This window comes from Microcaecilia unicolor, chromosome 5, assembly GCF_901765095.1.
Source record: "Microcaecilia unicolor chromosome 5, aMicUni1.1, whole genome shotgun sequence".
Taxonomy (NCBI): Eukaryota; Metazoa; Chordata; class Amphibia; order Gymnophiona; family Siphonopidae; genus Microcaecilia; species Microcaecilia unicolor.
This window is the reverse complement of record NC_044035.1, coordinates 3,505,438-3,529,487: the sequence shown is the minus strand read 5'-3', so window position 1 is coordinate 3,529,487 and position 24,050 is coordinate 3,505,438. Positions and strand designations below refer to the sequence as shown.

Sequence of the window (24,050 nt, the reverse complement as noted above, 5' to 3'; positions counted from 1 at the left end):
ACTCCTGGAGTATCCTTTTGCCAATCAAGTTTTCAGGATATGTATGAAAGAGGCAGTGTATGCAAATCAATCTCATGCGTATTGATTGTGGATATCCTGAAAACCCGACTGGCAAGGGGCTCCTCCAGGACTGACTTGGGAAACACGGACCTGACTATAACTCACCTTGCCCTGCTACTGAAAAGCTCTGAGCTAAATCCAAATCCTTCTTAAGCTGACTCTGCTCTCCAGCTCTTTTCCTATTTTCTTCAATGGCAGTAGAGAAAGAGCATGAGTTGGTCTTATATCAAATGCCTTTCCTGTGGGCAACTATGATTTAACTTGAATGAGGCTGAAAGCGCAGAGTTCGGGGAAAAAGAGGAAAAGAGCCAGCACAAATTTCTTTTTCAGATGCGTTGCACATTTTAGTCCCATTGTATAAGTCTCTGGTGAGCCCCATTTGGAGTACTGCATGCAGTTCTGGAGACCGCACCTATGAAAAGATATAAACAGGATGGAGTCGGTCCAGAGGGCGGCTAAAAAATTAGTAAGTGGTCTTGAACAGAAAAAATATAGGGAGAGGCTTATGAACCTCAACATGTGTACACTGGAAGACAGGAGGGAGACAGGAGATATGATACTAAACATGTATACTCTGGAGGAAAGGAGAAACAGGTGATATGATACAGACGTTCAAATATTTGAAAGGTATTAATCCGCAAACGAACCTCTTCCGTAGATGGGATGGTGGTAGAACGAGAACATGAAATGAGATTGAAGGGGGGCAGACTCAAAAAAAATGTCAGGAAGTATTTTTTCACGGAGAGAGTAGTGGATGCTTGGAATGCCCTCCCACGGGAGGTGGTGGAAATGAAAACGGTAACGGAATTCAAACATGCGTGGGATAAGCATAAAGGAATCCTGTGCCGAAGGAATGGATCCTCAGGAGCTTAGTCGAGATCGGGAGGCGGGGCTGGTGGTTGGGAGGCGGGGATAGTGCTGGGCAGACTTATACGGTCTGTGCCAGAGCCGGTGGTTGGGAGGCAGGGCTGGTGGTTGGGAGGTGAGGATAGTGCTGGGCAGACTTATACGGTCTGTGCCAGAGCCGGTGGGGGCAGCGGGACTGGTGGTTGGGAGGTGGGGATAGTGCTGGGCAGACTTATACAGTCTGTGCCGGAGCCGGGGTTGGGAGGCGGGGCTAGTGGTTGGGAGGTGGGGATGGTGCTGGGCAGACTTGTGCGGTCTGTGCCGGAGCCGGTGGTTGGGAGGAGAGGCGGGTGGTTGGGAGGTGGGGTAGTGCTGGGCAGACTTATACAGTCTGTGCCGGAGCCGGGGTTGGGAGGCGGGGCTGGTGGTTGGGAGGTGGGGATGGTGCTGGGCAGACTTGTGCGGTCTGTGCCGGAGCCGGTGGTTGAGAGGAGGGGCGGGTGGTTGGGAGGCGGGGATAGTGCTGGGCAGACTTATACGGTCTGTGCCAGAGCCGGTGGGGGCAGCGGGACTGGTGGTTGGGAGGCGGGGATAGTGCTGGACAGACTTGTACGGTCTGTGCCAGAGCCGGTGGTTGGGAGGCAGGGCTGGTGGTTGGGAGGTGAGGATAGTGCTGGGCAGACTTATACGGTCTGTGCCAGAGCCGGTGGTTGGGAGGCGGGGATAGTGCTGGGCAGACTTATATGGTCTGTGCCCTGAAGAGCACAGGTACAAATCAAAGTAGGGTATACACAAAAAGCAGCAAATATGAGTTATCTTGTTGGGCAGACTGGATGGACCGTGCAGGTCTTTTTCTGCCATCATCTACTATGTTACTATGTTACATTTAAATACCTCAAGGGCATTTATGTACAGGAAGAGAGCCTTTTTCAACTGAAGGAAAACTCTGGAACGAGGGGGCATATGATGAAGTTAAGAGAGAATAGGCTTAGGAGTAATTTAAGAAAGTATTATTTCATGGAAAGGGTGGTGGAGGCGTGGAATGGCCTCCCAGTGGAGGTTGTGGAGTCGAGGACTGTTCCAGAATTTTAAAAGGCATGGGATAAGCATGTGGGATCACTTAGGAAAAGGAAGAGTTAAGGGTTACAGAGGATGGGCAGACTGGATGGGCCATTTGGCCTTTATCTGCCGTCATGTTTCTATTATCCGTTCCCTTGCACTGTTTGCACAGGCGGAGAGTGCAGAGAATGCAGAAGCTTTACCCTCAGCAAGCTGCAGTTACTAATTTGAGTGAGAAAAAACCACAGGTTGACTCACTTTGAAAATCCTTATGAAGTATGTGCAGTAAAACAGTTTTGTAGTTTGCTGCTACATGGCTTTTCAGAAGAAAGATCATGGTCTGAAGTTGCAAGAGAACAGGCTCAGGAGCAATATCTGGAAATATTTGTTTTATATAAAGCTGAAGAGCCCTAACCTCTCTTGTATGAGGAAAGGCTAAAGAAATTAAGCCTCTTTAGCTTGGAAAAGAGATGGGTGAGGGGAGATATGATGAGGTTTACAAAATCCTGAATGCTGTAGAACGAGTAGATCAATTTTTTACTCATTCCAAAAGTACAAAGACTAGGGGACACTCGAGGAAGTTACATGGAAATACTTTAAAAACAAATAGGAGGAAATATTTTTTCACTCAACAAATAGTTAAGCTGTGGACCTCTTTGCTGGAGGATATGGTAACAGTAGTGAGCATATATGGGTTTAAAACAAGTTTTGGACAAGTTCCTGGAGGAAAAGTCCATAATCTGCTATTGAGACAGCCATGGGGAAGCAACTGCTTCCCCTAGGATTTGTATCATGGAGTGTTGCCACGATTTGGGTTTCTGCCAGGTACTTGTGACCTGGGTTGGCCACCGTTGGAAACAGGATGCTAGGCTAGATGGACCATTGGTCTGACCTAGTATGGCTACTTTTATGTTATGTTTTTTGTTAAGGGTAGTGGCTGCATGGAACTTCCTCTTGGTGCAAGTGGCAAAGCTGAAAACAGCAACAGGCTTCCAAACAATATGGGACAAGCAGAGGGGATATTAGCTGAAAAAGAATGAAGGCAATGTAGAGACACTGTTGACCAAGCATGGACAAACATTTTGATCCAGGGGCCTCACTGGGAGCCATAACTGGTGTGGGGGGTCTGGGGTTTGAGAACTGGGAGTGGCAATTTCCTTTCCCAGTCCCTATTGCTCTCTCTCAGCCATGCCCCACTATACCCGCCCCTCGCTCAGCCTAGCCAGCACCAGCATCCCCCCAGCCAGCCCCCAGCATCTCTCTGCCCAGTGAACACAAACTTTGGGGACAACTAGTCTTTCCTCATGTGACATCTCCTTCGGCCACATGGAGGTGACTTTTTACCTCAATTGCCCTGGGAGTTTGATCATCAAAGGCTTCGAACATTCACTTTTGATGACGTGTGCATCTCAACACCTCATCACAAGTGGACATTTCAGGCCTTTACTGATGTTGTCACCAGGGCAGCTGAGAAACTAGTATTGGGTAGTATTGGCAAGCTAGATCATATGTAAGATTTGGACATAAATTGAAGTGCAAATCAGAAACCATTACCTGGTGGGTTGAATTTAGTCCATGGGCTATAGTTTGCTCATCCCTGCTGCAGGCCATTGGAGAATCTGATTTGGTATCAGGAGGCCACAACTCCCCAGAGACTGACTGGCTCCAGGCGGCAGATTGTCAGTGGTGGGGAAACACCCTTAAAGGTCAGATATCTGGGGGACCTAGAAAGTCAGATATCTGGGTTGCAGTTATAAACTGTAGGTAACTATTTATTTATTTATTTATACATGGGAAGGATGAGGTACTGGATGTGAACAAAGGGGGATCTTTTATGATCATCGTCTCAAAATGGTAATGTATAAAGGAGATATTCAACAAAATGCCTCTGGATAAGAGGGTTGGCTTACAATTGTTCACGTTGTTCAGCTGGCAACTGGGGTAGATCTTTTGTAGTGTAGAGAACAATAACTGGGCAGATTGGATGAACCTATTGGTCTTTATGTTACTCTGTTAGAGCTGGACTTATGTTTGCACATGGCTGAGGTCTATAATATCTATTTTCCCCCTAGATTGTCGTTGGAATCTTCATTCATAGAACTGACATAGAGTTTTGAAGAACATTCTTCAAAATGCTGCTCTTAAGGTACAGTATACATTAATTTTCTGTCAGCATTTCAGTCCACTTCACCCAGGAGCATTAATCACACTTTCACCTTGGTCCTCTCAGCTCAGTTAATCATGCTTTGCATCTCAGCTTAACTTGGTATCTACTTATGTAACCTAAGTTGCTCTCGATTGGCTTATTAGTATTGAACAATGCTAGACTTAACCTTTCATGATCCTTTCTAATAAATTGCTGTTAGTTTCTTCCAGAATGCCTTTAAAACTTAGAAGCACTGTCATTAACCCTTTCATGCAAATCTTAACTCCAAATCCAAGACTGCCGTTGGAAGAGAGCAGGATCTCTGATCTACATTCCGAACAGCTTCTACCAGAATAAATTGCCTTGAAATTAACTTTTTCAGTTTGTTCTTGTGCATATGCACTGATAAAAGTCCTTCGGTTGGGCTGCCCTGATGGCTTGCTGGGAGTGTGATTCCTGCCCTAGATCTTCTGCTTCCTAGGCTGGTCAGGGGCTAGGCCATGTAGCAGAGGTAGGGTTTGTAAATTAATTAGATCTGCCTCACCCGTTTGGGCAGCAGCGGCATGGGCTTTCTACTAACCTGAAAGCAATGGAAGTAAAACCCAGACTGGCTCAATCTGTCCTCCTTTTTCTGGATCCATTTGGTAACCCTTAGCAGGGGCAGCACTTGCAACATCTTGGGAAGGAGAAAGTTAAGCTTTTAAGTATATCAATAGAAATCAAACAAAATAAAACATGGAAAAGAAAATAAGATGATACCTTTTTTATTGGACATAACTTAATACATTTCTTGATTAGCTTTCGAAGGTTGCCCTTCTTCGTCAGATCGGAAATAAGCAAATGTGCTAGCTGACAGTGTATATAAGTGAAAACATTCAAGCATTACTATGACAGTCTGACAGGGTGGGAGGATGGGGGTGGGTCGGAGGTATGCATGGGGACATCAAAGCATATCATTGATATTCTAACAGGATGGGTGTGGATAGGTGAGGGGAGAGTGATCAACAGAGACATACAGCTTTATGGTTTATAATGGGCTAGGAACCCCAGATCCTTGTTAAGTCCTTTCTGTTGGGTGTTAAAATATTCAATCATTCTGACTTCAAAGGTCTTACGTTCTTGTATGGTTTTAAAGTTACCTTTGAGGATTCTCACTGTGAAATCACTGGTACAGTGTCCTGGTCCTGTAAAATGTTGACCAACAGGCGTGGGAACCCTGCTGGCACCAGTATTGTTCATATGATGTCTATGTAAATTGAATCTTGTCTTAAGCATCTGGCCTGTTTCTCCAACATAGCATCCTTCGTTACATTTTTTACACTGAATGATATATACCACATTGGAAGATGAGCAAGTGAAAGATCCCTTTATGTTGAATATCTTTCCTTTGTGGGTAACTGTGGGGTCCTGTGAAATATTTTGGCATAGTTTGCAACTGGATAAATTACAGGGAAGTGTGCCCTTCTGTTCCTTTTCAGTCTGTGAAGGAAGTTTACTTCTGATTAGCTTGTGTTTTAAGTTGGGTGGTTGTCGGAAGGCCAGTACTGGTGGGGATGGGAATATCTCTTTCAGTAATTCATCCTCCTGGAGTATAGGTTGTAGATCTCTTATGATTTTCCTCAGTTTTTCCAGCTCTGGATTGTATGTCTCTACAAGGGGAATTCTGTCTGTGGATTTTTTCTCCTTGTACTGTAGCAGATTCTCCCTGGGTGTTTTGAGGGAGGAGGCAATATTCTTGGAGATTATTTTGGGGTTGTAGCCTTTCTGTTTGAAGGATGCACTCAGGCTTTTAAGTAGAAAGCTGAAATCCATAAATCTTCAGACCTTTAAAAAGCACTCCCTAGGATGAAGCAGATATGAAGGAAGGAGTCCTACTGGTAACCACAGAAGAGGAATGGAATGGACTGACAATTCCAGGATGTGGACTTCTGAGCCAGGGAAGAAGTACTTACTTTAAGGGTTTGCAGACAGATAATGCTGTAAATCTGTGTTGGATTGTGATTTTGGAGTAAAGATTTGGGACCAAGACTAACAGCCAGAGATGGAGGACAGGACTCTAAGGTATGCTGAAGAGGAATGTATTTAAGAGAAATTACCACCACAGAGTTGGTTGGAGAAGGCTATGACTGGGGCAGATTTTCATAAGGATAGGCCATGAGGAGTGCTTAATTTGCATATTGCCAACAGTCTGCTAACCAAGTATGTATTGTCATATGGAGAGCCAGACTGCTTGTATTTTGTGTAAGGAAAGGAGGACAGAAGGATGTGCCTGAACAGGGGGTGTTCGAGAAAGTCACCCTCAGTGTGAGGAGGCTCAGTATCAAGGACTACTAGAGTAATCACCAGTGCAGAAATTGACTGTTTTCTGAGCTCTTATTGTAGAGGCAAAGTTCTCAGTGTGTACCATAGGCCCATTGGCTCAGATTCTGACCCCAACAAGGGTGCCACAGTTGTGGTTAGCTCTTAAGCCCCTATGATATAAGGGTGACAAGGATGGGATCTTAAAAACCAACAGGTGGAGAGGCTACAATTGTACTGTAGTAAAGTTCTGCCTGTAATTTCTTAAGGGTAACTCACCAGTGGAAGCTCAGGCTCTGTTCTGTTCAGGAAAAATTAAACTTTCTGTTGCTGTTCTGAGAAGGAAGTGTGTTGCAAACTTAACCAGCTTCTCCTTGAAAATATGTAGTATCACATCATACCTTATGCTATAAGTTTATCTTGTTGGGCAGACTGGATGGACTGTACAGGTCTTTATCGGCCATCATCTAGTATGTTACTATGGAGAAGAGACAGCTGAGGGGAGATATGATAGAGGTGGAATGGAACAGGTAGACGCAAATTGCTTGTTTACAGTTTACAAAAATAAAAGGCCTAGGGCCAGGGGGCAAGCAATGAAGTTACTAAGTAGTAAATTTAAAACAAATTTGTTGCCAGAGAATGTGGTAAAAATTGTTAGTGTAGCAGAGTTTTAAAAAGGTTTAGACAAGTTTCTGGAAGAAAAGTCCATAAACTGTTATTAAGGTGGACGTGGGAAAAATCCACTGCTTATTCTTGGGATAGGTAGCATGGAATCTGTTTACTCATTTGGGATCTTGCTACATGCGTGCGACCCGGCTTGGCCACTGTTGGAAACAGGATACTGGGCTTGATGGACTGTCAGCAATGCTTATGTACAGCAGTGCATGTGTAGATATGTATATATGAAATGTGCAAATCTCTTCATGAATATTCTTTGTGGATATCCTGAAAACCTTACTGACTGCCCCCAGGATGGGTTACATCCATGCTCTGGAACAGCATGCCATTACAAATTTGACCAGATCAAAGGTTTTTTAAGTTAGGTTTTTGCAGTGGATTGATATGCTCTGAAGGCTGCTATTTTGAAATATTGTTCAGTAAAGTGCAGGGTGACTAGCTTTTTGCTTTTCTAGTGGTAGGTGGGTTGATGTTTTATGATGGTGACTCGTAGTTAGTGTGGAAGTAGAAGGGCAGCTCTGGATGTTCTATCATTTTGCTGTTTATTCTGCTCCTTCCTTTGAAATGGGATGATTGGGATGAGTAATTTTGAGAATGCATTGAGATGTTTTGTTATGTTGTATGATTTGTATTTTATTTGTGTTTTGATTATGCATGTTTTTTTGTAAGTTGCCTAAATTTGAAGATAGTGTGCGGTATTAGATGTTATCCATAAATAGATAAGTACATGGAGCTGAAATGAAGATGTTGGTATCTTTTTATAATGGATTATGGTTTTATTTTATTTTTTCATTTTATATTTTATTTTATTGATTATTCTTTGCTTTGCCAGTTTGTACACCCCAATGGATATTTTATTTAAATGGAGATGTGATCTATAAATGTCAATAAATAAAAATCCTCGGGTACATGCAAATAAAAGTAGCTCAGATCCCAGCCATGGTCTTGATTGCGCTGGAAGCCAAATGCAGCAGGAGGACTCTGATAGGTCCAAAAAAATCTTTCAGTTCCTAGTCTGGCAGCCTCTCAGGGACCATATTTCTCCACTGGAACCTCTTCTGCTGCTTCCTTTCAGAGCTCAGCACTCAAGGTAGAAGTCCAGCATCCCCCAGGTCTTTGATTTCCTCCTGGAAGGCAGAAGGATTGACTCTGTATTTATTTATTTATTTTTTGCAAACATTCCATATACCGCCAAAGGCCTGCACATAGGCATCTAAAGTCTAGGTTCACTAAGCAGAGCTATGGGCACATTAGCGTTTTTAACACGTGTAAATGGTGTATGTGCGTTAAACACCCATAGAAATGTATAGACGCGTTCGCGTTTAACGTGCCTTAAATTTACAGGTGCATTAAAAATGCTAACACACCTTAGTAAACATACCCCTAAGTGTTTACAAGAAGAAGGCAAAGGCAGTCAGTGCAAGAGAAAAAGAAGAAAGGAAATTAAGTAGCACTAGAGAAATGGAGGGAAAAAAGACGAGTCTAAGGCTTGTTTAAAAGCAGAATATGAGGGCTGATTCTTAATGTGCAGTGGGAGCTCATTCCAGTGTTTAGGGCCAAGGTATCTGAAAGCAGTGTCACGGGAGGTGGAGAGGTGGAATTGGGAGGGGGAAGGTAGAACCAGAAGGTTGTTCTCTGCAGACCGGAGGCAACGAAGGGGAGCAAAGGGGATGAGAAGGTTGTTAAGGTCAGCCGGAACAGAGGGAGATTTGGATTTGTAAACCAAAAGAGGATTTTTAAATTTGATATGGGCTGAAACAGGTAATCGGTGTTTGGAGAGAAGAAGGGGGGTGACATGGTCAAATCGGTGGGTTTTGTGGTATAGTTTGACTGTGGTAGACTGGACAAGTTGAAGGCTCTTGAGGGAGCAGAGAAAGAGACCAGCTTACAGGGAGTTGGTTCTTTGTACAGTGAGGATCCATGATGTTTTGTTTTTTCTTTCAGAGGAAACTCCAACTCAATGCAGCGTACAGAACGCAAGCAAGTAGGTTTCAGCAACCGCTGGCAACTGCCTCATGCCCTGGACAGTGATCTGCTGGGATCCTCGCAAGCCTTCCGAGCTGTCAGGCATGGTTTCAGCGAGTCCTTGATGCACATCATGACAGGTGGGAATTGGCAACTTCTACCCTAGGCCTTTTAAGATCCAGAGTTCAGAAGACAGTCTTGAAAGCTATGAGTCGGGAGAAGGTTCAGTCTCAGCCTTGTCTTGTGACAGCGTTCCCATTCTGGTGGGATATATTGCTGATGACACAAGGTACCCGACATTAATAAAACCATAATTTTATATCTATGAGCTTTTTGCTGTGGGTTGTCAAAGACATGATTAACAAAAGGGCTACGTTTTTGCACTCAGTGCGCCTTAAGAGCAAAACTGAAAATGTACCAAGTGCAAAGGCTGTGGATAATTGTTGGGAGCCTGTCCAGCATGTCCCAATGACCACACTGAAAAACGCACTAGTGTACGTAAATGTAATTGAGCTACTAAGTGGTAAAAGTGCAGCAGTCTTGGCCCATCCTTCACCCAAAGACCACCTAGTTCCCGCCCCTAACACAACATGCAAATTAGTATGCGCAACCTGCCATCTCAACACAGTAATAGCAGCTGCTGTTGTGTAGTAGCAGTAACATGTGGAATTACCTCATAATTCATAGGTTAACTGCTTAGTGGACTTCAGTAAAAGAGCCCAAAAGATTGTCTCCAATCATTCAATAGACCTCCCTAAGGAACAGAATAACAAAGTATCAAAGGGTTAAATGATCAGCAGACCCCAAGGTCCATCATCACCATGGTGAAGGGTGTGGTCAAGTGCATGGCAGCAAGAAAGTACGCAGAGGGAGGAGGGGAGGAGAAACAGAGACCTCAGGGTGATCATGTCTGGTGATCTCAACGTTGCAAGGCCGTGTGACCAGAGGGATACTGAGGTGCAGGGAGAGGGACAGCTGAGCTCCACTTCCCAGAGGGTAGCAAAATAATACGGGGTTTTCTAGCTAATAAGAAACTTGTTACAGATTTCCAGCACTTAACCTAGATTATTAAAGAGAAGATTCAGGCACGAATGAATCTGATGGAAGGTTCCTCTCTGGGTGTCTACGTTTGGGTGTGTGTCTGAATGTGTGCCTTTGTCTCGTATCTCTGAGTCTGAGAGTGTATGTACGAGTGTGTGTTCTCTCTCCGTGTGTCTGCATGTGTGTGTGTCCCTGAGTTCCTGTGTTTTTATACATGAAGGAATTGCAGGTCTTTTTCAGCATATACCTGATTCCTCTCACAGTGTCTTTTGATCTGAAGACACCTTTTATTTTTCCAAGTAGGTTTGATTTCCTTCAATACTGAGACCTCAGGAGCTTGTCTGGTCTTTCTTAGATAGAAAAGACTCCTGTGCTTGGAGGCATCAAGTGTGGCATCACCTTAAGGGTGAGACCAGGGGTCAGATGTCTAAGACCTGATGCACAAAGCTTATCGTACTTGCAACGTTTGCTTTAGATTGGTTGTGGCAGGTCTAAAGCAAACGTCATTTAGCGTCTAATGCAGAAAGGGTTTTTGCATCCCTTTTATCGTTTTCTGTAGCAGCTAACGATTAATCTTATGTAAATATATTTACAATAATCTCATTAGTATTAAAATGAGCAATCCGAGCATATGCAGACCTTTCCGTGCACTGACCACCAACTTTAATGTGCAAAATTTTCCGGCAGGTCTGGAGATGTCCTTGGTGGAGCAGGTCTGCTTGCACTACAGTTGCTGGATTGTGTAGAGTACTTGTGTTAAATTGCCCAGCTATGGGCAGACAAGGGCCAGGAAATGTAAACAAAGTAAAACAACCCCCCCCCCAACCCCCCCCCCCCCCCCCCCCACTTCAACTGAACAAATGATTCACGAACAAAGCATTTTCTTGGTAAACTTTGAAATCTTATCCCTACCCCAAATTCTTAAGTTATTGCAACTGTTTTGCAACAGTCTTTTTAAATGACATAAACAAGATTTTATAGCTTTTTTCTGTTTGGGCTGGTCATGTGCACCACAGGAGTGAAAAGCCGAGCTTTGAAGGTGGAAGTGCATGCGCAGAACATCAACGCTTACCGAAAGACTGTTCTGTGCATGTGCTGGGCGCTTTCCCTACTGAGCTGCTTACAGATCTTCCGTGCATCTCATTTGCATGCGATTTCCTTTCAGCATCAGTCACTGTTTCAAAATTGCTAAGTTCAACCGCGGATATAAAAGTGCACGGTGTTTAATGATGAGTTTTGTGCATTGGGGCCTAGTCTCTAACCAGAAGTCTTTACAGGGTTCAGGAAACCTCAAGCTGATCTCTGTAGTTATCTCAGGTTCCTCATCTCTAGCTTACCGACAGGAGATGCTCCCTACAGAGCATGGAGTTAACTTATTCCGATACCACGATCTGTCTCGGGGCATGTAGTGTCGAGTCAGGGAGTCAGCGAGCAGCAGCTTCTCCACCCTAACTTCTTTCATCTGCTCCTCCTCAAGTTCTCTGCTAAATATCTTTCCCTGGAACAGTCCTCAAAAACTCTCCAGTCACATGGAGAGACTTAAGCGAGACTCACAAGGAGTCTTGCTTAAGAGAGGTTCTAGGCTGTAGCAATGCTTAGCCACAAGGCTACACCATGACAAACAATCCTGGGTAGAGGAGAGCAAGGGGCAGAGCAAGGATCGTAAGACAGAACTGAATCATCGATGTTGGCTACAGGATTCACCTCTGTCCTTTTCTTGTGTTGTAGCTGGTTCTGGGATTTCCTTGTCTGAGGATTCCACTCCCGAACTGGTAAGCCTACCTTCTCTGAGGCAAGAAAAATCCATGAGTCTACCCTGTGTGGTGCCATCAGAAACCAGCACCTTGGATCAAACGGTGCCAAAGAGGTAATGACATTCTCTCTTCAGATCTCACAATACCCTCTGCAACGGAAACACCAGTCCACCGTAACCTTAGGCAGGATCATTTGCAAGGATGTGCTGGGAAGGTTTTAACAGTGGGCTCTCTGTCCTTGGCTGGCTGGGATGCTGAGCCCCACAGCCAATAAATGTACTGCCACCACTCCCTGCTGCTTGTTTCTGGCTCTGAACTGCATGCTGGGACTTCTCGCAAATGCATGCGAAGTCCCAGCCTGCTGCTCAGTGTTGCAAACAAGGAGCGAGGAGCAGCAGCAGACTATTTACTTGGCTGGCGGAGTTCAGCATCTCCGCCAGCAAAGTAAATGGGAATTCCGGAGGGGGTCAGAGCCCACATTTTGGGAGCCAGTTGATAAAGTAGCCAAGGGGGAGGGGGGGGGTATTTTAACAAGCAGCTCCCAAAATTATTAAGAACTTAACAATCGACGTTCGCAAGCCCACGACAGCCCTCTCCAGAGCACCACTGATCATTTCCATGGATTTAAAGCATGTTACCCCTGACAGTTGTCTTTTTGGAAATTATCCTCCTTCTGTGTGTCTAAATGTCTACACTTTTTGTTGCAGTGTGACAATGTGTTCCAGGGGTATGTTTAGGAACATGCGCGCATGGATTTTCAAATCTATACATCTATTTTTCCTTCACACCACTCCACACCACTTCACACCACTCCTCAAAAAACCATCTCTTGACCCTACCTGTCCCTCCAACTACCGCCCCATTTCCCTCCTACCCTTCCTCTCCAAGATACTTGAACACGCCGTTCACAGCCGCTGCATTGATTTTCTCTCCTCTCATGCCATCCTCGATCCGCTTCAATCCGGCTTTCGCCCCCTACACTCAACAGAAACAGCACTATCTAAAGTCTGCAATGACCTGTTCCTCGCCAAAGCCAAAGGTCACTACTCCATCCTCATCCTCCTCGACCTATCCGCCGCTTTTGACACTGTCAATCACAACCTACTTCTTGACACACTGTCCTCCTTTGGGTTCCAGGGCTCTGTCCTCTCCTGGTTCTCCTCTTATCTCTCCCATCGTACCTTCAGAGTACACTCTCATGGTTCGTCCTCCTCCCCTATCCCGCTCTCTGTTGGAGTTCCTCAGGGATCTGTCCTTGGGCCCCTTCTTTTTTCAATCTACACCTCTTCCTTAGGCTCCCTGATCTCTTCTCATGGTTTCCACTATCATCTTTATGCTGACAACACCCAGCTTTATCTCTCCACACCAGAAATCACTGTGGAAACCAAGGCCAAAGTATCGGCCTGCTTATCCGACATTGCTGCCTGGATGTCCAACCGCCACCTGAAACTGAACATGGCCAAGACTGAACTTATTGTTTTCCCACCCAAACCCACTTCTCCTCTCCCTTCACTCTCTATCTCAGTTGATAACACCCTCATCGTCCCCGTCTCATCTGCCCGCAACCTTGGTGTCATCTTCGACTCCTCCCTCTCCTTCTCTGCGCATATCCAGCAGATAGCCAAGACCTGTCGCTTCTTCCTCTATAACATTAGCAAAATTCACCCCTTCCTCTCCGAGCACACCACCCGAACTCTCATCCACTCTCTCATTACCTCTGACCTTGACTACTGCAACCTACTCCTCACCGGCCTCCCACTTAGCCATCTATCCCCCCTTCAGTCCATCCAGAACTCTGCCGCACGTCTTATCTTCCGCCTTAACCAATATACTCGTATCACCCCTCTCCTCAAGTCACTTCACTGGCTTCTGATCAGATACCGCATACAGTTCAAGCTTCTCCTACTCACCTACAAATGCACTCGATCTGCAGCCCCTCCTTACCTCTCTACCCTCACGTCCCTACCCGTAACCTCCGCTCTCAAGACAAATCCCTCCTTTCAGTACCCTTCTCCACCACCGCCAACTCTAGGCTTCGCCCTTTCTGCCTCGCCTCACCCCATGCTTGGAACAAACTCCCTGAGCCCATACACCGGGCCCCCTCCCTACCCATCTTCAAATCATTGCTCAAAGCCCACCTCTTCAATGTCGCCTTCGGCACCTAATCACTACACCTCGTCTCAGGAAATCTCAACTACCCCAACTTGACATTTTGTCCTTTAGATTTGTAAGCTCTTCTGAGCAGGGACCGTCCTTATTTGTTAATTTGTACAGCGCTGTGTAACCCTAGTAGCGCTCTAGAAATGTTAAGTAGTAGTAGTAGTAGTACAATTCTACCTGCATATGAAGCAGATGCAAATGACTGTGTGGACTGTGTTCCTTTCAGAAAACGTGAAAGCGCACGGCCCACAGGGAAAAGTTATATGTAATTGTCTCAGTGTGGATGGTCTGAAAACTGTTTCCAATTTCTATAGTGTGTAGTATTCTCAACATTGCTATATGGGATAGACACGGGTCTCGCACTCCCTCCAGGGCTGGAGTTTATCAAACATCCTGGTGTTGACGTCCCCTGTGGCTTAGGCATCTTCTATTCTCCCCCCTCTCTGCGCTTGCTCTCTATGTCCTCCCCCCCCTCCCCTCGCCCCTTTCTTGCCTCTTCTTCTTCTGCCAGTTCCGCGATTCATTTTTTAAAGCAGTACTGCCTGGCACTCATCAGCAGAAACAGGCTGCTTCAGGCAATCCCAGGGGGACAGGCAGAAGGAAGGCCCCTGGGATTGGCTGAAGCAGCCTGTTCTTGCTGATTCGTGCCAGCCCTGCTTTAAAAAGACTAATCACGGCAGAAGAAGAGGTAAAGAGGTGCGGTTGAGTTGCTCTATCCATGCTGCAGTTCTTTATTGTTGGTAGCAAGCATGGGCATAGTTTTTTTGGGGGGGAGGGGCAACCCCCCCCAAACATTGCTGAACCGGGTGCCTCCTTCATCTTCCCCTTCCCCACCCTCACCTGCCCCAGCATAAATTCCTTTTTCTTTTGTCTCTTCTGGCTCCCACGACCCATTCCCCCCCACCCCCCCGCTTCAAACCCACAGCTCCTTCCCACATCAGTTCTATGCACTAACAAGAAAAAGAGCTGGCGGTACAGAGCCGAGTTCTGCAACACTCACAGCCAGGTTCTGCTGGGCCGGAGCCTTCCCCTGTGACACACTTCCTGCTGCCACGGGGGAGGTTCTGGCAGGGCCTAGTGTGAGTGTTGCAGCAGGCGACTGTGTACCGGCAGCTCAGAAGCGCTGCAGGAAGGAGCCACGGGTTGGAAGGGGGTTGGGCCAGGCTGTGGGGGCCAGGTTCCAGGTTTAAAACGTGTTGCGGTGGGTTTGAAGCGGGAAGCGTGAGGCCAGGGGAGGGCCACGGGAGGTGGGAACAGGAGACCTATGAGTTGCTCTGTCCACATTGTCGTTCTTTATTGTTGGTAGCATTTTTATTTGATTTCACTTATATTTTTAAATATGCCAGCTTCTGCAGCGTAGGGATGTATTGGTTTCATCGTTTAGAGTAGTAATTCTAAATTTTAAATCATTGTGTCATTTGGAGGGGCTGGTTATAGGGACTCCCTCTATTCATGCAGAGATGTTTTCACCTAATAAAGGGCCACCAAAACAGACAACATGTCATGAGAATCAGGTACTTAACAATCAGACTTACTATTTATAAGTACAATTTAAAAAATAATAAAAATTGGGTTGAAACCTGGGAGCATTTAACATCTGTTTTTTCCCTGTTCCTACATCAAAAGAAAAAGATGGCATGTGAGAACTTGCTCCTTTTTTTATGTGGATTGCAGGGGTATATTATAAAAATGACCTTGCCTATTTTTATTACTGCTATTTCACAGAGAGGTATTGAATAATGAGGGAAAGGCTTCCTTCATGCAGAAGTTCTGTCCAGAGTCAGTCTAAATATGCCAACACTGTCCAGTTCAGCACACTATTAGCCACCAAGTTCATACAAAGTTAATTATGTTCAATGGAAAATAAGTCTGTTGGCTCAGGCCACTTGCTATGTGAATATTCTATCATTGTTTCATAATTGCTACCAATAATTACATATTAAGGGCACTTGCTTTAAACTTTGTTTTAATTCGTTTATCTAGTCCTTACATACTTTTTAAACCCAAAGGTGAATCCTAAGAGTGGTAGAATAATTAGGTGTAAACTCTGTTTCTGACTTTACTTGTTTTGGATTGCTTTGGGTCCTGTTGATTTGTACATCTGCTGTCTGGAATTTTGGAAGATGGAAATGAGAAAATAATTAAGTTTTGGATGTACTCTGTAGAAGTTGTTTGCTTTTGCAATGTGTGTATGGATGCCCACAAGAAAAACCTCACTCATTGGCCTTCAATCTCCAGCTTTGAGATAGGCCACCCTTGGTATCTCTTTGCTGGCAGGGATACCAAGCCCCCACCAGCCAAATAAATGGAATGCCACTGCTTCCCGCTGCTTGTTCCTGGCTCTGAACAGCATGCCAGGACATCTTGAGCAAGTATGCCTAGTGTGCCCGCATGGAGGGGAGGGAAGAGAGAGAGGAATGTGTTGCCCCCACCCAGTCTACCTTAGGGCCCCCCACTCCAAAAAATATTGCAGGGCTGGCTATGCCCGGAGAGAGAGCCTGTTGTTAAAAATTTCCCAGCACACTACTGTCCCCATGTATCATGAAAATGCACAATAACATTGTACCAGTAACTCAGGGTTTTCCCCAGCCCATAGCGGTCTGGTTTTCAGGATATCCACAGTGAATATGCCTAAGATAAATTAGCATGTACTCGGTTTCCAGTGTGTGCAAATTTATCTCCTGAATATTCATAGAAATGTTTGTGAGGTTCTCAGAATTAGTTTGGGAAGCCCTGCACAAAGGTTTCGTTCTTGGGGCCCCCTAACTTAGGTGAATGCAGCAAAGCCAGTGCAGAGAACAAGTTCAGCTTCAAACCCATAAAAACTCTCACAACTCCTTGGTTTAATCTGTCAGTTACATGATTATTTTTCAAGCTCCTGGAGAAAACAGGACTCCCAGCAGGTGCTGCCTCCTTGCATTTCATTAACAGAGGAATTATCAGAAGATTGTGGTATGTGGTATGTGATTTCAAAAGATGCAACAAGGAATGTGTCCCCACCTTAAAAGCTGACCTTCTTCTGTTGCAAAAGTTCACCTCCCACCTCTGTACAGTTCCTATGGTGGTGCAGAGGATGTAGCATTAGATGTAAACTGAAGGAAGGAGCTTTGAGGAGAAAGGATGGAGGAATCTGTGCTGCTGACAGGGTCACGGGGTGGTACAGGCAACCTGCTGCACATTGGAGATGGTTAAAGTGCAAGGGGGAGAAAATCCCTGGGAAAAGTGGAGGTCCAGGAGAATGGCGGGTAGTGCTGTAGTAGTGAGAAGGCATCTTTAGTCACCTTTCTCCTTCTCTATCCTGCTCTGTGGAGGCGGCACTCTTGGTACAGTGACCTGGCTGCAGAGGACATCTTCAGTTACCACTCACAGAATGTGACCGAAGGCATGGAACCTGGTAAGTGACCTCCTGCTACAAGATCCTGGTATGTGACCTCCCACAGCACGGAGCCTGGTACGTGACCTCCCATTGCATGTTTGTTGTTTGTTTTTTTTTAAATAGTGGCCACATCTGACTATATAGTTATGTAGAACCCGCTCTAACCTTTCTCTGCCCTGCACTATCCGTATAGGGGCAGAGCAGTTAGACGGATTTTCATTGGCACTGGACAGAAAGTGCTGCTTAAAATCCACAAGATCAGAAAGCTCTACTCCATGGGCCACAGGGAGTTGGGAGATGGAAATGACTGAAGACTGAGTAGGGAGAGAGAAAAGAATGAGTATTATACATGCATGCAGTGTGCACCTCTCTCTCATCACAAATCTTCAGTCATTTCTTCCTTCCCCTTCTCAATCTTCCCTCCACCAAGTCCCTATCATCCCCCACAGTATCCATCTCAGTCTCTCTCACTTGCCAAGCATTCCACCCCTTTGACCTTATTATCTTCCCCCATCCCAGAACCTCAATATCTCCTCAGCCACACACCCACCTCATTTTGTTCTGTTAAGCCACACTACTTCAGTCCTGGTCCCCTCTCTTCTTTAGCCAATGAGGCCTGGCTATTTCCACCAGTCCTACAGCTTCGTTCTCCAGTAAGTGAGAGGAGGAGGTCTCCATGTTCGTGTATGAGGTCCCTTCCAGCTGAAAGGAAGTGGCACAAGACAAGGTCCCTGAATGTCCAGGCAGGGCCGGTCTTAGCAAGTGCAGGGCCCTGTGCAGACCACCCTCTGCCCCCACCCTAGCTCCACCCCCACCCTAGCTCCAGGGCGGCCACCCCTCCCTCTGAGCTCCAGGACCATCCCCCTTCCCTCCGAGGTCCCCCTCCCTCCGAGTTCCAGGGTCCGGCCCCCCTTCAAGCTCCAGGGCCCCTCCCTCCTTCCCAGCTCCAAGGCCCTCCCTCCTTCCCAGCTGCAAGGCCCCCCCTCCCTCCCTTCCTCCCAGCTCCAAGGCCCCCCCTCCTTCCGAGGCTTCCCTCCCTCTGAGGCCTCCCTCCGAGCTCCAGTCCCCCTCCCTCTGAATTTTAAAAGTTACCTCGTCGGGTTACAGGCAGCGGCAGGTAGCAGCAGTGAAAAGCTTGCGAGCTTGGCGCTTCAGGAGCCTTCCTTTCTTTCTCTCAGCTCTGGTCCCGCCCTCATTTCCTGTTTCCACAAGGGCGGGACCTCATGTGTCTAAACTCATGCGAAGGTGGTCTTTTCCCAGCTGTTACACTGTGTCGAATCTTCTCACATCCTAAATTCTAGATTGAATGTTTTTTGACCTGGACATAGTACAGCGACATTACTTCCCTCATCAATGATTGGTAATCTCACAACAGCCTTTGATCTAATTTATCACAATCTTTTATTGTCCAGGCTTGAAGACATCGTCATTGCTGGCAGTGCTCTCTCTCTCTCTCTTGGCGCTCTTCCTTTCTCTCAGGACACTCCTTTTTCTGTATCAACGTCACCCTCTGGATCACCATCTTCTCCTCTAGAGTGCGGGTGTCCCATGGTTCTGTCCATTTGCCGCTCCAGTTTAACATTTTCCTCAGTCCGCTTTCAACTCTTATATGAATAAGATTCTGCAGTTGCTTTCCATTTATATGCAGATCACATTTTGTTGACCTCCTATCAGGATCCAGACACCCCTGATCTTACCACTATCCAACTTTGTTAAGAAAGAGGTAGTTTTGGGAACCAATCAGCAACTGCATTGAAACTCCCCCTTGCTTCTCCAGATCTCTGTCCTTGTGATGACTGGTAGTTCTTTTCTGTAGTTGCATTGATTGTATATTGTAAACTGCTTTGATTTTTGATCTGAAAGGTGATATATCAAGTGCTCATTGAACATTAAACTCTGAAAAATCCCTTGCCCTCTGGATCGCTGCTAGGCCACTCTGCTACCTTTGACTCTTAAAATGATAATAAACTTTATTTCATTTGTTGATTCCTTTTGCTATTTGGATATTCATCCTGACTACCAACTTACCTTTACCAGTCAGGTTTTTTGCTCTTCATAAGTACATAAGTAATGCCACACTGGGAAAAGACCAAGGGTCCAGCGAGCCCAGCATCCTATCAACGACAGCGGCCAAATCCAGGCCAAGGGCACCTGGCAAGCTTCCCAAACGTACAAACATTCTATACATGTTATTCCTGGAATTGTGGATTTTTCCCAAGTCCATTTAGTAGTGGTTTATGGACTTGTCCTTTAGGAAACCGTCTAACCCCTTTTTAAACTCTGCCAAGCTAACTGCCTTCACCACGTTCTCCGGCAACGAATTCCAGAGTTTAATTACGCGTTGGGTGAAGAAATATTTTCTCCGATTTGTTTTAAATTTACTACACTGTAGTTTCATCGCATGCCCCCTTGTCCTAGTATTTTTGGAAAGCATGAACAGACGCTTCACATCCACCTGTTCCACTCCACTCATTATTTTATATACCTCTATCATGTCTCCCCTCAGCCGTCTCTTCTTCAAGCTGAAAAGCCCTAGCCTCCTTAGTCTTTCTTCATAGGGAAGTCGTCCCATCCCCGCTATCATTTTAGTCGCCCTTCTCTGCACCTTTTCCAATTCTACTATATCTTTCTTGAGATGCGGCGACCAGAATTGAACACAATACTCAAGGTGCGGTCGCACCATGGAGCGATATAACGGCATTATAACATCCTCACACCTGTTTTCCATACCTTTCCTAATAATACCCAACATTCTATTCGCTTTCCGAGCCGCAGCAGCACACTGAGCAGAAGGTTTCAGCGTATTATCGATGACGACACTCAGATCCCTTTTTTGGTCCATAACTCCTAACGTGGAACCTTGCATGACGTAGCTATAATTTGGGTTCTTTTTTCTCACATGCATCACCTTGCACTTGCTCACATTAAACGTCATCTGCCATTTAGCCGCCCAGTCTCCCAGTCTCGTAAGGTCCTTCTGTAATTTTTCACAATCCTGTCACGAGTTAACGACTTTGAATAACTTTGTGTCATCAGCAAATTTAATTACCTCGCTAGTTACTCCCATCTCTAAATCATTTATAAATATATTAAAAAGCAACGGTCCTAGCACAGACCCCTGAGGAACCCCACTAACTACCCTTCTCCATTGTGAATACTGCTCATTTTAGAATGTATGTATGTATCTTTCACTTTTTGTAAACTGCCTAGTTTTAGGTGGGGTACAAATTTATAAAAGTCCTTGCTCTTACACATAAAGGACTTTATCCAGGTTCTCCTTCTACCTTTCCTTATTAATTACACCTTATGGTCCATCTTGAATTCTTCGGCCAGCCTATAAACATCGTCTTGCCTTTCCATCTGATTTCCGTATTTGCTTTCACTCCACCCGGAGGTGTTGCATTTTTTTCCCTTGGCCACTGGGTTATGGAACAATCTCCTCTTCTCTCTGTAAAAAGATTTGTCTTATCCCTGGTTTAAATCTGCATTTAAAAAGAAACACCTTTTTTCATCAAGCTTCCCAGGATGAGTGGGGACATTGGGAATGGATTTGTGGGGATTTGGCAGTCCAGGCCTATCTTTCATTATTTCTGTCTTGCTTGAGTTTTTCTTCTTTTCCATCTGATTATTGTACTTCCTTTGTTTGTCCGATTTTAGCCAGTAAACTGCTTTGCTTGTGTCTACTGAAAGGCCATGTTACCAAATGATTCAATAAACATAAACCTAATGCATAAGACTTGGCATTTCTGGCTTTGTGTGACGGCTGTAGGAGTCTCCCTCTCCCCTTATCTGAGGGCTACAGGAGTCTCTCTCCTCCACACCCTTGTCTGAATGCTATAGGAGTCTGTTCTCCCCCCCCCCAAGCTTGTTTAAGGGCTACATGAGTTTCTCCCAACCTACTCTGAGGGCTATGGGAGTCTCTCCCCCTCCCCTTCTCATAGCGTTCATTCTAGGGACCCATTTTCAAGGTATACCCAAAGGCTTTGTCCTCCAAACCATTCGTGCAGAGTCACAAAAACTGTACAGGGAAATTATTTGGAATATTAAAAAGTTGAAATGCAGAGAAGAAGCCCTAGTTTGTACCAAGACTTAGTTGAGATGTAGGATGTGATATAACAGATCAGGTTCTTCATATTTCAGAAGTTTCCCTGGAGTGTCTGGGGACCATCTGGGAGCTGCATCGACCCTACTTGATTAAATCCAACACCCTGGCACAACTTTTCAGAAAAGCTTTGCAAGAAGAGACCTCCTGGGACCTGGAGACAGACAAGCAGGACAGGGGTGAGCCAGGTGCGGTGAGAGTGTGAGGGGATATGTTGGGGCTGCAGATATGAGATTTTCTCTGCCTGCTCTTAACACCTCAGTAAGAAATGATCTCACAGTCCTGCTGAACTAGTTCTGATGGATTCTTCTCACAGCAAGCTAAACCAGCCCAGCATCCAATGAGAAGTCTCGTTTTCTTAATTTCCTTTTGTTTTTAGTTTTATATTTCTGTTCTACTTTTTCCAAATAGTTCAGAATGGTTTACAGCACAGTCATCCCCCCCTCACCTCCCCCCCGGTTCCCAATGACAGTGTTGAGGGAGAGGTAGGAATGTGTATGTATGGGGGTGGGGGGAGTGGAAGGGTAATCAGAAAGGGGAAAAGTGGGATGGGATTTGATATACTGCCTTTCTGTGGTTACAATCAAAGTGGTTTACATAGTAAAATAATATAAAACTCATTTACAATATAAAAACAATAAAAATACAAAACACAGAGCGCTATCATAATGGAACTGCAAAATTTATAGAAAGTCATAAAATACAAAATAGGGCAAACACCACTGAGAGACCCGAACAACATGTATCGTTGAACTCATAATGGAGCAAGGGGGAGGGGGGAAAGGGCAGAGTGAGGGACAGGCAGGGTAGGAGGGTAGGGGGGGATACACCTCAGGGTTAATACAGTTTAGGTAACTCACACACGTTGCTGTTGCTTTCGTTACACTTGTAATATTGGGGTGTGACAATGTACAAGGAGTATCAGTGGGCACCGAGAGGGTGGGATGGGGAGAAAATACAAATGCCACACTGTAACTTGATATATTGATTGAATTTGTTGGATGACAATTCTTGTATGTACCTTTTTTTTTTTTTTTTTTTTTACAAGAATCTGTTTAATTGTCAGTTACAACCAATAAAAACGATTTAAACAAAATAGGGCAAACAAAAAAACCCCCACAGACTGTTCAGTCTACCCATAAGGGCCCCTATCCCCCCCCCCCCCCCCCCCCCCCCCCCCCCCCCCCCCCCCCCCCCCCCCCCCCCCCCCCCCCCCCCATGGCATCAGGAAAGGCTAAATTTAAAAGATAGGGTTTTAAAACCTCCCTAGATCTAAGATAAGATTCTTCGGCTTGTAAATTAGAAGGAAGAGGATTCCAGAGAAAAGGTTCCGTACAGAAGAAGGCAGAGTGTCAGGTAGATTCTGCTCAGTGGAGGAGCGAAGTGAATGCCTAGCAGTGAGGATAGATAAGAGAGGAACCAGTTTAAAGCACCTTGAAGGAGAGATTTACAATCTTATGTTTAATTTGAAAGGTAATGGGAAGCCAGCGGAACTGTATTAAGAGCAGTGTTACATGATCATAGCACGATGTAAGTGATAAAACAAGAGTAACCGTCTTCTGGACTCAACTCGTAATAGAGACAATGGTTTACCCGCATAGACTATATTATAGTAGTCCAGACGACATGTTACTAAAGCATATTCTATACAGGTACCTGGGGCAATGGAGGGTTAAGTGACTTGCCCCAGAGTCACAAAGAGCTACAGTGGAAATGGAACTCAGTTCCCCAGGATCAAAGTCTGCTGCACTAACCCCACTAGGCTACTCCTCCACTCATTCCACCAATAAGAGCCAACCTCATCAGTGATGTCACAATGGCTTGATTGCCCGATACAGTTCCCCAGGATCAAAGTCCACTGCACTAACCACTAGGCTACTCCTCCACTCATTCCACCAATAAGAGCCAACCTCATCAGTGATGTCACAATGGCTTGATTGCCCGATACAGTTCCCCAGGATCAAAGTCCACTGCACTAACCACTAGGCTACTCCTCCACTCATTCCACCAATAAGAGCCAACCTCATCAGTGATGTCACAATGGCTTGATTGCCCGATACAGTTCCCCAGGATCAAAGTCCACTGCACTAACCACTAGGCTACTCCTCCACTCATTCCACCAATAAGAGCCAACCTCATCAGTGATGTCACAATGGCTTAATTGCCCAATACTTGGCTCACTTCTGATATTGTGATGTCATAAGGGAAAGGGGGAAAGGGAAATGGGACTTGATATACTGCCTTTCTGAGGTTTTTGCAACTACATTCAAAGTGGTTTACATATATTCAGGTACTTATTTGTACCTGGGGCAATGGAGGGTTAAGTGACTTGCCCCAGAGTCACAAAGAGCTGCAGTGGGAATCGAACCCAGTTCCCCAGGATCAAAGTCTACTGCACTAACCCCACTAGGCTACTCCTCCACTCATTCCACCAATAAGAGCCAACCTCATCAGTGATGTCACAATGGCTTAATTGCCCAATACTTGGCTCACTTCTGATATTGTGATGTCATAAGGGAAAGGGGGAAAGGGAAATGGGACTTGATATACTGCCTTTCTGAGGTT

General features: G+C 45.5%; 1 protein-coding gene across 1 annotated transcript in view; it reads left to right on the top strand.

Annotated features, from left to right (window-relative positions):
* Window positions 1-6,152: 6,152 nt before the first annotated feature.
* BTBD16 (BTB domain containing 16) overlaps window positions 6,153-24,050 on the top strand; it is a 56,017-nt gene continuing 38,119 nt past the window's right edge. Inside the window, exons 1-5 of the mRNA XM_030204705.1 lie at window positions 6,153-6,172; window positions 9,032-9,192; window positions 11,822-11,960; window positions 16,883-16,959; window positions 21,524-21,673. Coding sequence (XP_030060565.1) covers window positions 6,153-6,172; window positions 9,032-9,192; window positions 11,822-11,960; window positions 16,883-16,959; window positions 21,524-21,673 — 547 coding nt within the window. The remainder of the gene's footprint in view (window positions 6,173-9,031; window positions 9,193-11,821; window positions 11,961-16,882; window positions 16,960-21,523; window positions 21,674-24,050) is intronic.